We start from the raw sequence: 19964 nt of genomic DNA on the forward strand, positions 1-19964 counted from the left end.
TCTGACCCATCAAGGTGTTGTGAGGTTCAGATGAGATAATATATTTGAATTTACTTTGTAAACTATTAAGTGCAGAGATGAATGTTAACATTCCTTGCTTTTTTTTCTCTTTTACCCTCAGCTTAGACATAGAATTCTTCCATTTTCTATTATTAAGGAGGGTGTTGGGGTTGAGGGTACCTTACTTTTGGTGGATTACCAGAAAGCCAGTGAGTATCACTCACTCCCATTAGTGTTCTTGCTCCAGTTCAGAAAAAAAAGGGTTTTCTGATCCCTTTTCCCCTTTGATACCCCTCTACCTATATACATTATAATCCACATTGAATTTCTGTTCTTTCCTAGTAACATATGATCTCAGAACATGCTTCAGGTTTCTTCCTTCTAATCCCTTAATTTTAAGTAAGATGTAGGTTTATAACAAAAACTACGTTTGGGCCTCTTCCCTATCTGAAGTTTATATGTTTTATTTGTAGGAAAATTAGCCTTGAAAAATCTCCAAATGACCACATTATGTATACAATTCAATTAATTTAGGAAAAATCATTTCTAGTATAACTAGCATTAACAGACTAAATTATAACTCAGAAAAATCTAGGTCGAGCTTGGTCTGCTCATGGTGGTAGTGAAGACGTTTATTTTTAACCAGATAGCTCTGTGTTCAAGATAAACACCATAGATAGAGTGTTCAACTCAAATCCTGTAGGAGATACTTCCTACCTATGTGACCTCGAGCCAGTTATTTAACTCCCTTAACCTCAGTTTCCCTGTCTTTTAAAATGAGGGAGCTGGACTCAGTGACTTATAAGGTCTCCTCCAGGTCTAAATCCTATGATTCTCTGAAGTATCATACCTAAATCTAGATAATCCTATCTAAATTTAGGTAATTTAAGTAACATCTCATAGAATGAGTAAGTGAAAAAAAGTATGCTAAGCGCTGTGCTAAGTATGGGGATACGAATATAAAAGTGAGACTGTCCCTTTCCTTTAAGGAGATTATGTTCTAATGAGAATGACAAAACAGAAATAATGGCTAAGGAAAGAGGTTATGGTTTGGGAAATTACTAAGTGAGTGACCATAGGGTGAGTAAAACCTTGGGGAAATCCATTAACATGCCCTCTCCACAGAGGCTTTTTTCATATTAATTTAATTCCACTTTTCATAATTAGAGGTTGTTGTTGTTTATCCTTACTTCTGGTAGAGGACCATGACATCAGGGAGGTGATGCCATGACATGTAAGTGAATTGGATTTAAGTGAGGGAGGGCTGTGTAAAGTCACCAGCCTCACTTCCTCTTCCAGAGCCATCTGGGTCCAGTGGCAAGATATAGATCAGAACTACTGGAGATGGCCTTAGATGCAGTGGGAGACCTTGGCCTAAACAGTTGAACCTCCCATTACTCCCAGTGATCAGCTTTCCCTTGGTCCAATGCTGAAGAATGCTGTTTATTGGTTGTGTATTCTGAGAGGGCCAAAAAACTATATAGACCAAACCTGTACACTAGCAGGGGAGTGCTACTAACAAGAAAAGGCAACCACTCTTGGTACATTAGTAAATTTATTTCCCTTTCAGTTTGGCTACTCACATTATTTGAGTTCCATTCTGGTGACGGAGATTCTCCCTGGACTGTCTAGGAACCAGTCGAGAAATTTCCTGACACTTTTCTCACTCCTATTTTCACCTCTCCTACCACACCACTTAGAGAGGGTTTTAAGGTTCTTCAGGAAGCAGGAAAAACATCTCCAGGTTCCTCTGGTTTTGTAATTGATGTGATTCTAATGGGAAATTCCCTATGGAGGCAAACAGAAATGAGGAGCTAGTGAGACAAGGAGGGTGGCAAGGGCACCAAAATGCATCACATTCTGTGGAAATGGTGGGCATAGAAATATCCCCAAAGACTGTTTCTGTAGAAAAGATTCTTTAGAAAACAATTTTTTTTTTCTGCCGGGGGAGGAAGATTATGTGGTAAAGCAACAATGGGTACAAGCTATTGGGATAGCTCTAGATGGGTCATAGTAAGAAGTGAAAGGTGGAAAAGACAGAAAGTGGCTGGGGTTAAGTTGAAAATGCCTAGTCTCAGGAAGTGCACAGCCAAGTGGGTTACCTCCTCTCAAGCATGACCTCTGGTGATCTGGTTTGGATGGGAGAACAGCAAGAGCAGGAATGGGCAGGGCAGAAATTGGCTGGGATGAAGATGAGGATGCATGGGCACAGGGTATATCAACTTTGAAGATCAGGTATGTAGATATAAACCAGAGTCAGTCCCAAGGATGCGGTTTGATTCATAATAATATCTTGAAGTGAGAGTCTGTAGCAACAATTTAGCTAGCAGCAGCTGCTGAGGTGTAAGACCCAACAAGGCCAGCAACAAGAGCTGCCAGCACAGGTTCTTTGCTGAGGAAAGTAACTTTAAGGGGTTAACAATGTCACTTTAATCAAAAATACATATATAAACTCACTTAGTTCAGGAGGAAACGCCAGCACCCTGAATTTCAGAGCAAACACAAATAGAAATTACAAACATCATCAGACAGACCTTGTCTGATTCAAATCACAATTCATAGTTACCTGGGAAGCATCAACATCTCGATTTACAACCCGGGGGGCTCTTAACAACAGTTGCCCAGAGTCTCTTCAGGTCACAGGACACTCTTCCTGTGAGTGAGAGCCCCAAGGGAAAAACGCCAACCTCTGAGTTTATATACCCTGTTCAGGCTCAAAGGGAGTCACAACATGTGACTCAAACCCACGTGACCTAAAAGCATCACAAACATGCGACTCAAACCCACATGACCTAACAGCTTCTGGTGTCGCAAACATGTGACTCAAACCCACGTAAACTAGACTTTCCCCTGAGGTAAGGAGGTCATCAAAGACCTAAAGATTTAATCAAAGCAACAAAGGCCAGACTCATCAAGGGCACTTGATTAAATAAGTGCTGCAAAAGAGAAAACAGTAAAAAAGTCCCACCTTAATTACTGTAGCAGAGTCCAGCCTTGGGCTGCCCTAGGAATTTGTTTTTACTTTAGTTATCCTTAGAGATCTTGAGACTGTACCAGACCTTTCAGCCCATTCCCTCTGTGGATTTGACACTGATTGATTTACAATCCAAATTGAACTTCTGCTTTGACATGGTGACAACATGCTGAAATAAAAATCTGAATAATAATTTAAATTTGTTAATTTGTCAATATGTGCATATATATATGTATATGTGTATGTATATATAAATATACATACACGATTTATTTTTCAGTGTGAGTATTGCTGGCTTTGCTGAGTATACTCAACCAATGATAGACCATCTTATCAACATGAAGATAAACCATTGGGATGGGTAAGTTTCTCTCCAAATATGTGTTTGATTGTGTGTTCTCATCCTTTAAAAAAATCTTATTGTTGTTTTTTCTTTCCAAATATAATGACTAAATTTTATTTAAAGGTTTTAAATAGGATTATCCATGTTTCTTTAAATTAAGTACCTGACCATTTTATTTTCCAAAATACACATATTTGCTATAGGTACCCAGAATGTCAAAGACCTCTTAAATGCCTGTTGTGTTAGGGAATTATTCTCTTTTAAAAAAAAAAAAACAACCTTTGGGGAGTCCTTAATATAGTGTCTCCAAGGTCATAAATTTATAAATGGATTTGTTTAGGCATAATGGTGGAAAGTTAGATTCAGTTTAACTTTAAGTGTACTTACATGGCTTTCCTATGACAGTATATATACACACATAATATCACCACCCTGACTCAGAACTATGATGACAGCTATAGTTTGCCCAAGTTGTCTCCTAACAAGATAAGCAGGTTTTAATAGCAATTTTCATAATTATAGTAGCAGTCATAAGGTATCTCAGCATTTCTTTGGTAGTTAAATCTAATACTTCAAAGGAAAATCCTAGGTATATAATCCAGAACATAAACAGATTATTAATGTTGCCGACATTAAAACTGAATATAAGAAGATTGAATTAATTTCCTGTAGAAAGTTTTGTCACTGCTACCATTTCTAAATTGGAAGTAAAGAGAAGTATGCCATTAAGCCCATGAGGAAATAAGCCATTTCATCACATTGCATGGCTGTTCTCTTTCCCAGGTGACAGGCAGGTGTCACTACTCATCCTTGTAGAAAGTTCTTTTTGATGTCAGGAGTAGTTGTGTCCCAACTTTTGAGATGGTCAGTTCTTTTGAAATACCTATTAAGCTGTCATGAATGATGTAATAAAGAGGTGAAAGTACGTAAAAAGTAGTATGTACATTGGAATATGAAATCTAGATTTTTGTGTTCCCGAAGCTAAAAATTTTTGCATCAAGATTAGATTTATGTTATGTTATCATATCATCTTTTCCCTGTACTACCTTCAAGAAGAACACTTGCTAGGTTTTCTTCTCTTTTCTTACATTTCAGAGATTGTGTACATTTCTAATAGTGCAAGCAAGTTTAGCTGACAACGTGAAACTAAAACATCTAGTCATATGAGGCCTATGAGCCTATAGGATTGGGCCTAGAAGGACTTAAACTGTTTATTTTAGTGATACTAGATAATAGGCTGAGTCACGGAATTACAAAATTTTAGAATTGTAAGTGACCTCAGCAACCATCTAGCCTGGGGCAGGGGAACCTTTGGCCTTGAATTAAGGATATCTGTTCTGTGAAGTTTGCATTCAGTCAAAGGGTTACACCACATGTGACTTCAAGGCCACAGGTTCCCCATTCCTGGACTTAGTATATTTGTTCTGACCATAAATAAATATCTTTTAAAGTAAATATCTTTTGTAAAAGCTAATCAGTTTTAAGTGGTTAAATGGAACTGGGGTTCTAGTCATTGGCCCTCTGACTCCTGAGGGGAATCTCAATCCAACCAGTGGAAACTCAAACCAAAACTGCCTGTGAAGTTTGGATTCAGTAAAAGGGTCACATTTGTGGACCTAGAGGGCCACATGTAGCTTTTGAGGCTACATGTTCCCCACCTCTGATCTAGCCCAACTCATAAACAAAAGGAACCCCCACTTTAATATACCTAATTGATCATCCTGCCACTGCCTAACTGCCTCCTAGGAGAGGGAACTCCACTAGGCCATTCATTCTTCTTTTGAATAGCTCTGATTATTAGGAAGTTTTTCCTGATAGCAAGCCCTAATATGTTTATTGTTTCAGATTCTGCCTCTGGGCCCAAATAAAACAAGGTTTTTTACCTCCTCTGTATGATAGCCCTTCAAACACTTGAAGACAATTGTCATGACTCCCTTAACTAGTTTTCTTTACAGTAAACATGCCCAGTCTCTTCAACCAATCCTCATATGCCTTGATGGATTCAAGGCCCTTCACAATGCTAATTGCCTTCCTCTGGACACTTTCCAACTTAATCAATGTCTTTCATAAACTGTGATCCCTAGAACTGAATAAAATATTCCAGATGACATTTGATGAGAGCAGAGTACAATGGGACTAATCTCCATTTAAGGCACCTCAAGACATGAGCTTGTTGTCCACTAAAACCCTCAGATCTTTTTCAGAACAAATGCTTTCTAGCTGTGCTTTCTGTATTTATTACTTGTTGATTTTTGTGCCCAAATGCAAGATTTTTTTACATTTATCTCTATTGAATTTTATCTTATGATGAATAATGGCTCAATATTGTAACATTGAGATTCTTTTGGATCCTCACTTTGTCACTTAGCATGTTAGGTATTCTCAGCTTTGGGCCATCAAAGATTTGATGGGCATACTGTCTCTGCTTGTAGAGGGATTACTGATAGAAATGTTAAATAGCACAAGGCCAAGCAAAGATACCTGGCGTATTCCACTTAATACTTCTTGTCATGTTGATACTCTTAGAGACTGGAAGTTTATAATGAATTTATCAGCTTATTTTATATCTCTTCCTTATCTCTTCATCTTCTCTACAAAAATAGTATAACCTTTTCAAAAATTTTGCTAAAATCTAAGTTAACTATGTCCATCAAATTTCTTTTAACTAACAAGTTTCGTAATCTTGTCGCAAAAAGGAAAGAGATTTGGCTTGACCAGTTTTTGATGAAGCTATGCCCTTTCTTTGTAACTACTAATTCCCTGTCTTTTTCCACTCCCTTTTCTCTCCTTAAAAAAATTCTGAATTTTACAAACACTCCAAAAAAGAACATTTGTATATATAAAGCAGAGCAGAAAAAGAGAAGTATATGTGAAATCATGAATATCTCTTATGGCTTACTTTTTATAAAAGTTGTATAACAACAATAACAATTGTAATAATAACTAGCCTTTGTATAGCATTTTCAGGCTTGCTAAGTGCTTTAAAAATCTCATTTAAATCGTTACAATAACCCTGGGTAATAGTTGCTAGGATTATTCTCATTTTGCAGATGAGGACACTAGAGCAGACAGATTTTAAATGATTTGCCCAGAGTCACACAACTAGTTAAGTGTCTGAGGCAGAATTTGAATGCACGTTTTCCTGACTCTGCATCACCTACCTGCCTGTATTTTAAAAATTCAGTGTGTTACTTTCAGTTACTTTTTTTTCTTGCTTGTTTGTATTTCCTTCTGAACTTTCTTCTTTTCTGTGCATTTTAAAATACTTCAATGACCTTCATTTCCTTTGGAGGTGGAGGCAACACTCTTGCTAGCCCCCTTTCAAATAGCTTCTCTCCCCTTCAGATCACTAGCTCTCCCTTTCAAATCTTTTCCTTCCCTCAGTGAAAAAAAAAAAAGAAAAACCAAACCTTTGTAGCCAGTTAGTATAGACAGAAGAAATCCACTTAGTGACCACGTCTAAAACTGTTTATGTCATTTGCACCTATGAGCCATACCAATAGGTTGAGTTTCAGTAGTTAGCCATTTGACACAATGAGCTCAAAGCTGGGGCATTTACTGAAATGCATAGTATGAACAATAGTAACAAAACATTTTCTTCATAAATGTGGAGTTTCCAGAAATACATATCACATTAGCTGGAAGAGAGGACACTCACGTAGTACAGAGGCACAAACATAGGGAATACGTGTGAACAAAGGAACTCTAGTCTCCAGTGTGAAAAGCCCGAGTGCCTTTCTGTTTCTTCTGGCTAGCAGCTGCTATGGGGGTGAAAGACCATCACAAGCCCAACAACAAGCATACTACCATCACGCTGCAAAAGCACAGGTTCTTTTGATCTGCTTTAGTAAGAAAAGCAACGTTAAGGGGTTGACAAGCTTACTTTAATTCAGCATACAAATACCATTCACTTAGTTCAGGGGGAAAAAGCCAGCACCCTGAACTTTGGAGCAAATACGAACAAATTGCAAACATTTACAGACAGACCAAATACAACTCATAGTCACCAACATCTAGGTTCAGCCCAGGATCTCATAACAAGGGCTGGCTCAGAGTCATGCGCGCCACCACTGCTGTGGGTAAGAGCTCCGAAAAAGAGAAAGCCAACCCCTGGTTTTATATCTTTTTCAGGGTCAAGGGTGAGTCACAGATGTGACTCACCCACGTGATCTAGAATCATCACAGGGACTCACCCACGTGACCTAGAATCCTCACAAAGAGGTGACTTAAACCCACATGGTCTTTAGACCATGCCAGAGGCTTTTAAGCCTCTGATGTCCCAAACATGTCAGTCAGACTCATGTATAAACTAGGCCCTCCCCTGAGGCAAGGAGGTCACCATGGACTCCTAAATCTAATCAAGGAAACAAAGGCCAAACTCTTCAAGGGCACTTGGTTGAACTGAGTGCTAAAAGGCCATTTTGTTTACCAAAACACTTTCTCACACTGTTCTTCTGGGCACAGCAACTCTTCTGGAAAGGCCATTCCGCTGGATTCCCTAGACCTGTTCCTTTCTATAGTTAAACTATCTGTTACAAGATACCCTTGCCAAAGGGCAAGGGAAAAGAAATCCCCTTTCCCCTTTGCTCCTTTGTTGAAGAGGCACAGGAGTAAAGGTGAAGGCCAAGTCCTCAAAAACTATCTTTTCTCAATAGATAGGTATTCTCCCAACTACCAGAGGCCATGGTATGGTTCACTCTAGAGCTGGCTAGCTTATTTAAAATAAAATTAAAATATTTGCTGAAGGGATGTAACTAAGTCTTCTCAGCCAGTCATTTGACATTTCATATATGTGGTCAGTTGCTTTCACCCAGTGGTCAAGGACCTACAGTCCTCTAAAGTTAATTAAGAAACTCGTTTCCAAAAGGAAAAAAAAAGAAGTGTTATCACATCTTTATACTGGCCAAAGTCTGAAAGTGGCATACATTTTTGCAATTTGCAGATAGGTCACTTACAGCATGAACCGCTCAATGTTTAGTCCCCTTTATAAACCATAAAAGGAATATTCTAAGTTTTGCACTTTCTGTAAGATTTGTGTAGCTCAGTGTCATCATTCAATGTCTGAAAAAGATAAAAGTTTCAAATGGGCTTTAGCCTTTACCCTTGCATATAATTCTTGTAATTAACTTGTGATAACACCAAGATGTCTGTGAAGGTACCTGCTAGCATTCTTCATATTTCATACAATTAATTTGCTAGCATAGTAATGTTCAGTTTATTCAAGATAAGCATGCATATATAAAAACAAAATACAAATATCATGCAGTACACAATAGTATACATGAGAGAATTGTATACAGTAGCTAAAGGTATCAGGCAAGTGTAGAAATGTAGCATATGTATAACTTTACATATTAGTCTCTACATCACAGAAGTATATAACAGTAATATATATCAACATATATCACATTCCAGTGTACATGTCAATACTGTTTTCACATTAACCATGCATGATTTTTATGACATGGTGAAATATATATCCTTCACTTGGTTTCATCTGGCTACAAGGATAACTACCCATCTATATGTAGTGGCTCTTGTCATGAAGTTTTTATAGTCCTAGCCTTTTCATAGACTGCATTGGAATTTTCCTCAGATAGTTTTTATAGAAATACTACTACACAATGGTTACTTATGATCCACTATCTAGTATAGTAATGCATTTCACATTCTCAGTTGTCACTTTTGTGTGGAGTCCTAATATATCCAAATGTGGATAATACTATCTCTACACAGTATCCTCTCATGCCTAGATGGAAGCCCTTATAATTCATTTTCAATTACTTTCTAGAACAGCTATTCTGCTAAGAATTTTAGAAAAGCCAACATTTTCAGGTAATTTATGTAAACGAACAGAGTTTTGTCCTTTTCTGCAAGATACTCTTAATATACTTGTCACTAAAGTCATGAGGCACTCATGTGTGGTTCTAGGTGCATTAGGATTATAAGGATCAGTATTCTAAGGATGCAACATGTATATTTTTTACCTCAGTTTCTATATTCATACTGAAAATAGAATTATTACTGATATTACTGATATCAGTACTTCAGGTTTCTTCCATACAAAGAGTATCTCAAAGGAATTGGTCTGACTTGTAAAGGAAGCACATTGGAAAATAAACTGGATTTATAGTCTGAAAACAAAATAAAAGGAACTAAATTACTAATTTTACTAGTGCATCTCTATAGTCCTAAGGCATCGAAGAAGGATAATCCCAAACAGGAAATCTCTCTAGAAGGCCTCTGCAAATGCAGGGCGGCATCCTAGATGTATCTGGGATGATCTCCCACACTATAGTACTCCCCCAGTGCCTCTTTCCTTCTCCATTTCACCATCTCACCCTAGGTGACTGGGTTCTTAAAAGGACAATTAAGGTCAAAATACTTTGTGTATGCACACTCCTAAAACTATAGTTCATATGCTCTTGCCAATTGGTTTACCCTCAGTAGTTAGCCATTTAACACAATGAGCTCAATTGGGGAATGACTTGCATTTTTGTAAATTTGACTCAGTTCTCTATATAGTTTAGAAATGAGGCCTCCTTCCCTAGCATTTCTTTTCATTAATTCCCTTGATATTCTGGACCTTTTATTCTACCAGATAAATTTTGTTATTATTTTTTCTAGCTCTATAATTTTTTCGTAGTTTGGTATTTCACTGAATAAGTAAATTAATTTAGGTAGAATTATCATTTTTATTGTATTAGCTCAGCCTACCCACTAGCAATTGATGTAGTTACAATTATTTAGATCTGACTCTATTTGTGTGAAAAGTGTTTTGTAATTGTGTTCATATAGTACCTGGGTTTGTTTCGGGAGGGAGACTCCCAAATATTTTATAATGTCTACAGTAACTTTAAATGGAATTTCTCTTTCTACCTCTTGCTGTTGGGCTTTGTTAGTGATAAATAGAAGTGCTAAGGATTTATGTAGGTTTATTTTATATCCTGCAACTTTGCTAAAGTTCTTTATTATTTCAAGTAGTTTTTTAGTTGAGTCTTTAGGATTCTCAAGTATATCATCATATCATCTCCAAAGAGTGATAGTTTTGTTTTTTCTTTGCCTATTATAATTCCTTCAATTTCTTTCTCTTCTCTTATTGCAAAAGCTGACATTTTTAGTACCATATTGAATAACAGGGGTGATAATGAACATCCTTGTTTCACCCCTGATCTTATTGGAAATGCTTCTAGCTTATTCCTATGACATACAATAATTGCTGATGGTTTTAAGTAGATGCTACTTATCATTTTAAGGAAGACTCCATTTATTCCTATGTTTTCTAGTGTTTTTAATAGGAATGGGTGTTGTATTTTGTCAAAAGCTTTTTCTGCATCTATTGAGATAATCATGTGATTGCTGTTAGTTTTGTTGTTGATATGATAAATTATGCTCATAGTTTTCCTAATGTTGAACCAACCCTGCATTCCTGTAATAAATCCTGCCTGGTCATAGTGTATTATTCTCATGATAAGTTGCTGTGATCTTTTTACTAATATTTTATTTTAATTTTTTGCATCTACATTCATTAGGGAAATTGGTCTATAATTTTCTTTATCTGTTTTGCTTCTTCCTGGTTAAGTATCAATGCCATATTTGTTTCATAAAAAGAATTTGGTAGGACTCCTTCTCCTATTTTTCCAGATAGTTTAAATAGTATTGGAATTAATTGTTCTTTAAATGTTTGATAGAATTCACTTGTAAATCCATCTGGCCTTGGAGGGTTTTTCCTAGGAAGTTTATTGATGGCTTGTTCAATTTCTTTTCCAGAAATAGGGTTATTTAAATATTTTACTTCCTCTCTTAATCTGGGCAATTTATATTTTTATAAATATTTATTCCTTTTACTAAGATTGTCAAATTTATGGGCATATAGTTGGGCAAAATAATTCCTAATTATTGTTTTCATTTCCTCCTTATTGGTGATGAATTCCCCCTTTTAATTTTTGAAACTGGTAATCTGGTTTACATCTTTCTTTTTTTAATCAAGTTAACCAAAGTTTTATCTATTTTATTGATTATTTCATAAATCTCGTTCTTAGTTTTATTTATTAGTTCAATAGTTTCCTTAATTTCAATTTTATTAATCTCTCCTTTTTCTTAACTATTTCTAATTGGTGTTTAATTGGGGATTTTTAATTTGTTCATTTTCTAGCTTTTTAAATTGCTTGCCCACTTCATTAATCTCCTTTTTCTCTTATTTTAGTCATATAAGCATTGAGAGATATAAATTTTTCCCTAAGAACTGCTTTTGCTGCATCCTATAAGCTTTGCTATGTTGTCTCATTATTGTCATTCTCTTGGATGAAATTATTGATTCTATGATTTGTTGTTTGACCCACTCATTCTTTAGGATTACATTATTTAGTTTCCAATTGAATTTTAGTTTATCTTTCCATGGCCTTTTATTATATATAATTTTTATTGCATCATGATCTGAAAAGGATGCATTTAATATTTCTGCCTTTCTGCATTGGATTGTGGGGCTTTTATGCCCTAGTATGTGGTCAGTTTTTGTGTAGGTGCCATGTTCCATCAAGAAAAAGGTATATTCCTTTCTATTCCCATTCAGTTTTTTCCAGAGGTGTACCATATCTATCTTTTCTAAAATCCTATTCACCGCCTTAACTACTTTCTAATTATTTTGTGGTTAGATTTATCTACTTCAAAGAGGGGGAGGTTGAGGTCCCCTACTAGTATAGTTTTGCTGTCAATTTCCACCTATAACTCACCTCTCCTCCAAGGATTTGGATACCATACTACTTGGTGCATCTATGTTTAGTAAAGATAGTACTTCATTGTGTATGATGCCTTTTAGCACAATATAGTTTCATTCCTTATCTCTTTTAATTAGATCTATTTTCGCTTTTGCTTTGGCTGAGATCAGGATTGCTACCTCTGCTTTTTTTAAAATTTCAACTGAAGCATAATATATTCTATCCCAGCCTTTTACCTTTACCCTGTGTGTATCCCTCTGTTTCAAATATGTTTTTTTTGTAAACAACATATTGTAGGATTGTGATTTTTAACCCACTCTGCTATCAGCTTCCGTCTTTTTGGAGAGTTCATCTCATTCACATTCACAGTTATTTTTGCTATATCTGTTTTTTTTCTCTCCTTCCTACTCCTCCCACCCTGTTTATGCTTTTCTCTCTCTTTTCTCCTTTTCCATCCTCTAAAGAGTTTTGTTTTTGACCACTGCTTCCCTCAGTCTTCCCTTCCTTCTATCAGCCTGCTTCTCCACCTCTTTCCCTTTTCCTTACTACTTCTTCCTTTCCTTCTATCTATTCCTCCCTTTTCTTTCTCCTTTACCCTCTAACTGCCTATAGGACAAGTTAGATTTCTACACCTAACTGAGTATGTTATTCCCAAATATGTTTCTTGAAACATGCTGTCCAGGCTCTTTTTTTTCATCATGGTTCTCAAGCAGACCAATAATTCATAAATTATCTTTCCTGGATCTGTTTTACAGGTCACTTGTTTTCTCAATGTGGTATTTTACGCTTTCTTCTTTTTTTTCATTCTTTCGATTTTGTTGGACTGCTTCTTGATATTTCATAGAGTCATTAGCTTCTACTTCCCCAATTCTAATTTTTAAAGATTATTTTCTTCAGTTACCTTTTGTATCTCCTTTTCCATTTGGCTTATTCTACTTTTTAAGGAGTTGTTTTTTCAGTGTACTTTTTTGTCAATTGCATTTTTAAAGAAATTGTTCAATTTTTCTTCTACCTCTCTAATTTGACTTTTAAAATCCTTCTTGAGCTATTCTAAGAAGGCTTTTTGGGCTGAGACCAGTTCATATTCCCCTTTGAGGTTTCAGATGTGGGTGTATTGACCATGTTGTCCTCTCCTGAATTTATGTTTTGATCTTCCTTGTCCCCAGGATATTTCTCTATGGTCATTGTTTTTCTTTGATTCTTGCTAATGTTGTTTACCTTTTTTTCTGGCTTTTAAATTTGATTTCTGCTTCTGCTGCCCAGGGGGCATTGTTCCATACTTCTTGTGCTAGGCTAGGGGCCTAGTTACTGGTTTTCTGTGCTGGGGCCTCAGGTGCTGGCCGCTGGATGTTGTAGTGGTCTGGTAGTTTACCTGGTACTGAGCTCGAGCTGGTGGTTGGTGTGTGCCTGGTATTGGTGCTTGCCTGTTCCTCCAACCTTTGGGCTCAGGATCTGGTCCATTGAGATGGGATTTGCTGCTGGCTTGCTGGGACACTTCCTGTCCTATACTGGTCCCCTTCAGCCACAGCAAGAGAGAGCTTTCCTGTTAAACCCCTTAGCCTCCTGAGCTAAAAGACTGCTGTACCCTGTCTTTCTGCTGGTTCCATTGTTCTAGGATTTTTCTTGCCGCAATCTTTTCTGGGTTTTTCAAAGTCTATAAGGGAGGGTGAGAACGACTTACTGCTTATTCCACCATTTTGGCTTCTGGGCTTTTGCTCCTCTTTTTCTGCCTATTTATCTTCTTGGCTAGTGAGCTCCTATGACTATGTTTTTACTGCTGAATGGTAGGAGTAGAGAGAGAAAAACTACTTCTTGCTACCCCCCCCTTCCCATTTGTAAAGTAAACAGTAAGTCCTCAAAACTTGATCCCTTTTAGAATAAGCTGACTTTCATATCTCAGTGTCTCAACTCACTTTATACTTGTCTGGCTTATATTGCCTTAAGGGGTATAGCTTAGTTTCTCAGCCACTCAGTAGATAAGTCTTTCGTGTTTTCAGTTGGCTTCATCCAGTGGCCAAGGCTCTATAATCTATTCAGATTTATTAAAAGGAGCCTCTTAGTACCTCTAATAGGAAAAGGCACATTGGAAAGAGGCATTCCCTTTCCAATTTCTGAATGAACCATTCAAAATTTAATTTCATTTACAAGCCAGAATGAGCCACTCTAAATTTTATTCTGTTTATTTGTAGTCCATGAATAGACTACTCTGGTGGTTTCAAGGCCTGAAAAAGGGCAAAGTTTGAAATAGTCTTTTCTTTGCTCCCTTACATAAAGAATTTGAAGAGAAATAAAAGACATTTTCCCCTCAATATGTACACATATGCATTTGTGTATGTGTATGAGATGAGGGATGGGCAAAAGTTTTGGGATTATAAATCAGTGTTTTTATTTAATAGAACACTGCCTGTTTCTGTCACCTTGCCTTTTTAGCTTACTTTTATTCTAATCTTAGTCGTCTTAATTAATGAAGCCATTAATGATTCTCATATCAACAGAGTCGTCTACATTTATATCTTTTCTATCCTCTCCTTACCTTTTTTTATTAAATAAATCTAGAATTGTCAAAATTAGGGGAAAAAGTATAAAAATAATATCCCCCTCCTTTTTTTTTCAGAGTTATCCGAGAACTATCAACTAAGGCCTTACATAATCTTACTCCACAAGCACCGGAATATATTACAACCATCGGTAAGTGTCAATCATTGTTTTATATACCTGAAACTGCCTTAAAATTCTTCCTATAAAACTGATAAATAGTAACTGTGATCACAATTATGTTATTTGGAGGCATGATTAACTTCAGAAATCAAGGTTTTGTGTTTGATCTCTTGCTAGTAATTATATAAAGGAAAGTATATCTGCTTAATGTGCAAGACCAACTTTAATTTCTTGTAGAACTTGACCAAGAAAGTGTCAGAGCTTCAACCCTTTTAGACCAATAGGTTTTTGTTCAATAAATGAAAATGCACTGATCAAGTGCTGTTGCAACAATCTGCTAGTGGCTGCCGAAGGGGTGTAAGACCCACCAACAAACAGCACACAGAAAGCTGCCAGCACAGGTTCTTTTGATCTGCTTTACTAAGGAAAGCAACGTTAAGGGATTAACAATCTTACTTTAATCCAGCATACAAATATCATTCACTTAGTTCAGGGGAAAAAGCCAGCATCCTGAACTTCAGAGCAAATACAAACAAATTACAAACATCAACAGACAGACCTTGTCTGATTCAAATCTCAATGCATAGTTACCAAAGTTTAACAAAATCTGAACATCTGGGTTTACAAGCTGGAGGGCTCTTAACTACAGCTGCCCAGAGCCTCCATATCAGCACACCGCCAAGAGTGAGAGCCCTCGGCAAATAGCTCTGTTCTCCCTTTTTATACAGTTTTCAGATGTCATCAGACATCATCTGAGCAACCAGAACTTAGATGCCTACTATTGGCTCTGGTCTTAGCAACTCCCCTTAGGACCCTGAGGGCTTCACACCCACATAGGCTTAGCACTTAGTAGATAGGGGTTTGGGCCTGGGGTTTAGCATCTGGTAAGACTCAATCAAAGATACCCAACTTAATTATTTTAAAACAGTAAGAAAGCCCCACCTTAATTGATGTTACAAGTGCATACTTATGTACCAGGCACTGAGGGTACAAATTAAGAATCAAGAGAAGAGTTCAGTACCAGGGAAGATGGCAAGACCCAGCGGTTCTCTTATATACTGCCAGGTCATATCATATCATTGCCTAGGAATCTGGAATGCATTGTTGTAGGGAAGTTGGCCAGTCCTAGTGCTCCTTAGGGTATAGTAGCAACTCCCTGCTTATCAGCATGTTGTTAGTGGCTATGCGTTTTCAACATCTGAGGTACTGGAGAAGCCTGGGTTCATGACTGTTGGGAAGGCGAATTCATGGTATTGTTTAGGTGAAGTGTAGTCTCTCAGCTCCTTTCTGAAAGGGTTGGGGGTCCAGGGAGAGTTCAGCACCTCCTGGGTGCCCCCTGAGATAACATTTGCAAAGCATTTAGCAATGCCTAATATATAGTCAACAAATAAGTGTGTGTGTGTGTGTACATATATATATGTGCGTGTGTGTATATATATACACACACACACACACACACACACACACACACACACACACACATATGTGTGTGTCACCTGTTTATTAAAAAAAAAATAACTAAGGAATTCTATGGCCCAGTGGATAGAATGTTGGACCTGGAATCAGGAAGATTCATCTTCCTTAGTTCACATCTGGCCTAAGACACTTACTAGCTATGTTATCCTGGGCAAGTCACTTAATCTTCTTTTCCTCAGTTTTCTCATCTATACAATGAGCTGGAGAAGGACTTGGTAGACTACTCCATTATCTTTGCCAGAAAACCCCAAATAGGGGTCACAAAGAGACAGGCACAACTGATAAACATCTCAACAAACAGAATTCAGGTCATCTGACCAACAAGATGGGAAGCTAGACACTTTCTGCATCGTCATGACTTCTCAGACCTCTCCAAAATGGGAATTATATGTTAGAAATAATGTGGTGTCACCTCTCTCCATGATCAAAGACATTACGGAAGTAAAAATAGGATGAACAAAAGAGAAGGCTAATCCCTAACCCTTAACTCGGTATTTAGTACCCCTCCAGTCAACAGTCACCACATTCTGGTTGTAAAAGCTGATTTACAACAGAACTCGGTTCTACCAATTCTTCTGCTCCTCCCCTCCTTCTTGCACCCTGGAAAACCAAAGGGCAAAAGGTTACTGTAGTTGGGACTACAGCATGGCAATATTCTGTGCTGTAACAATAATCAGTTAGAAAACTGGGACAGGATGTCAGCATATGTGATATTCTAGGTAGCTTGTGGGAAAGACAACTGGCATCCTTGGGGATCAAAGCTGGTGAAACATGAACTGCACAGTATAGGAGGAAGCTAAAATGACCTTGAGTCCAGCCTCTGTGGTAACCACCGTTTTAGGGGAATGAGTCATAAAATGAGTGAACATAAGGGAAAAAAAATCCTGAAATGAAACCCAGATCTCAAGATGAAGAAAACTTAGTTGAAGGTCATGATCACAAGACAATAAACTAGCAGGGAAGATAATGATAATAGAAATAAATATGGCTTTCAGATCAGCTAAACTCATCTAGACATCCATGAATCAATATTGTATGACAAAGGCAGAAGAACCCCTTGATTCCTAGGAAAGCATGGAGCCATAGCTGAGTGTTCACAACTGGTTTAAAAGAGAAATGAGAATTGTGAAAGTGAAATTTGTGTCCTCTATGGTAGATGTAATTGACAGAGCAGAAAACCTTAAATCCCTGGTTTCAACTTTACCAAAAAACAAACAAACAAACAAAAAAGAGAACAAATGATTGGGAATTCAAATACATAGAAGTGAAGGATAATCTGGAAGTTGGGGAGCAAAAGACATTAATATTAAAAGAAAATATTACTTCTATTCAAGTGAAAGATGGATCTTGAAGACAGCATGCATACAGACAGCCACAAAATTACATATTTTCCACTAAAATGAAACAAGTCAAAAAATCTGAACACCATAATAAAGAAATAAAAAAGAAATTGTAGAACTTTTGAACACAGAAAACAAAGTGTCTTTTGAAAGAATCTATTGATCACAAAAAATACTTGAAGGTTGCAAACCTGTAGACTCTCAACTCTTAATGTTTAAATTTAATGATTTCCATGACAAACAGCAAATGTGAATGACTAGGAGAAAAACCTTCAAATATAGAAGAAATCAAATTCAAATAACACAGGATTATTTTGTACCCACTAGAAAATGCAGGAGAAAATGAAAAAATGTGTTCTGAGAAGCAAAGGAGATCAAGATTCAACTCAAAGAGATTTTACCTATTGTGACCTCCTTCAGCACAGGGCTTGTCTTTTGCCCCCGCTTTTTTTTTGTATCCCCAGTGCTTAGCATATGGTAAGCACTTAAGAAGAAAAATCTAAAAAAAAAAAAAAAACCAAAGAAATCTATAGGTGAAACAGCAACAAGAAAACAACTACAGAAAAACCACTAAGATATCTTTCTTAAAGTGCAGCCAAGCAGATCCAGATGGAGGGTGGTGTGGGGAGGGACATAGATGGGCACAGTGTGGGTCACACCATCACCAGAGTCCATCATGATACCAGTGCTACGACGAGAGGCATACCGGGACAGCACAGCCTGGATGATAACATACATGGCTGGGGCATTGAAGGTCTCAAACATAATCTGAGTCACCTTTTCTCTCTTGGCTTTGGGGCTCAAGGGGGGCTTCTGTGAGCAGCACAGGGTGCTCTTCAGGGGCCACACAGAGCTCATTATAGAAAGTATGATGCCAGATCTTCTCAGTGTCATCCCAGTAGGTGGCAATACCATGTTAAGTGGGGTACTTCAGGGTCAGAATACCTCTTTTGCTCTGGGCCTCATCCCCCAAGTAGCTGTCTTTCTGGCCCCTACCCACCATCACAGTCTGTGGTACCCAACAATGGAAGGGAAGACTGTCTGAGGGACGTCTGAGGGGCAAGCTTGGCACAGTGCCATTGTCAACAACGAGAGCAGCAGTATCATCATCCATAGGGAACTTTGAAGTGGTAAGTTTAAACCCTTGAGAGAGAGGAGGTGGGGCCACACCGTGAGGGGGGCGGGGGAGGGGAAGGCAAGTGCACACTGGCTCACAGCTGGCAGGAGATTTTAATAGCCCTGTCTTAGTTTTGGACAAATTTAAGACAAGGATAAACAAAAGGGAAAATACAGAATTATACAAATTACTGGGGAAACTAGAGTGAGAAGACTTGTAGCATCTTCCAAATGGCACTGCTAAAGAATATTACAAAATTTTGAGATACTGCAAATAAATGTAGAAAAGACTGCTTTTTAATAATAAACACTTCCTTTACGGAGGATAAAAATTTTAATCAGTTCAAGGAGCACATAGAACAGACACAAATGAAAGTGGATACTTAACAATAAAATCTTAAATAATGAGTCAAAGAAAAAATTATGAGAATTCTATCAACCTTTTAAAGGACAGTTAGTATGAGCACTATACAAATTGTTCTCAAAAACTGAGAAAGCACTCTACCAGACAAATATGATCTTCAAATATAAACTGGGAAAGGATGCAGCACAGGTCAATATCATTAATGAATATTGATTCAAAAATCTTAAATAAAATTTTGTCAGACAGATCATGGTGTAATTCATCCAAAAATCTTTTGTTGTGACTGAGTTGGATTCATACTCAGCATGTAGGGATTGTTCAACATTAAAGAAACAATCAATGTAATTAATCATATTAAAAACAAAAGGTTATAAAACCACATGATTATCTTAGCAGATTCAGAAAAGTCTTTCTCTGTAATACAAAAATCATTTATGCTTTTAAAAAAAACCCACAAAGTTTAGGCATAGAGGGACTTTTGTTAATATAATTAAAAAGTATATATCTCTAAAACTAAAAGCAAGCATGGGCAAATGCCAATTGGTATATACCAGAAGTTTCCTAATAAAATAAGAGTAAAATAAGGATGCCTACTCTCTCTACAATTATTTCCTTTAGTTCTAGAAATGCTAGCAGTATCTGTAAGTCAGGAGAAAGAAATTAAAGGCATAAAGATAAGCACAGAGGAAAATTATTTCTGTTTGCTGATGATATGATAGTTCACTTAGAAAATCCTAAAGAATCAGCAACAATACTAAATGAAATGATAGCTTCTGCAAAGCCATAGGTTCCAAAATAAACCCTCAAAATCAGCAACATTCCTATATAATAATAGCAGAGTCAAGAGACAAAAAAATAGAAGGGAGATTCCATTACCAATAAATTAAAATACATAAAATATCTAGAGATCAAAGCACTTCTAATTCAGATTCAAATACAAAGTGTTCCTTAAACATAGAGCAAGTAAAGAGCTGGA

At 37.1% G+C, this 19964-nt stretch overlaps 1 protein-coding gene across 1 annotated transcript in view; it reads left to right on the top strand.

The window, feature by feature from the left end:
• TBCD (tubulin folding cofactor D) overlaps positions 1-19964 on the top strand; it is a 497899-nt gene that overhangs the window by 259096 nt on the left and 218839 nt on the right. The window contains exons 19-20 of the mRNA XM_036767571.1: positions 3255-3335; positions 14649-14722. Coding sequence (XP_036623466.1) covers positions 3255-3335; positions 14649-14722 — 155 coding nt within the window. The remainder of the gene's footprint in view (positions 1-3254; positions 3336-14648; positions 14723-19964) is intronic.

This window comes from Trichosurus vulpecula, chromosome 7 (genome assembly GCF_011100635.1).
Source record: "Trichosurus vulpecula isolate mTriVul1 chromosome 7, mTriVul1.pri, whole genome shotgun sequence".
Lineage (NCBI taxonomy): Eukaryota > Metazoa > Chordata > Mammalia > Diprotodontia > Phalangeridae > Trichosurus > Trichosurus vulpecula.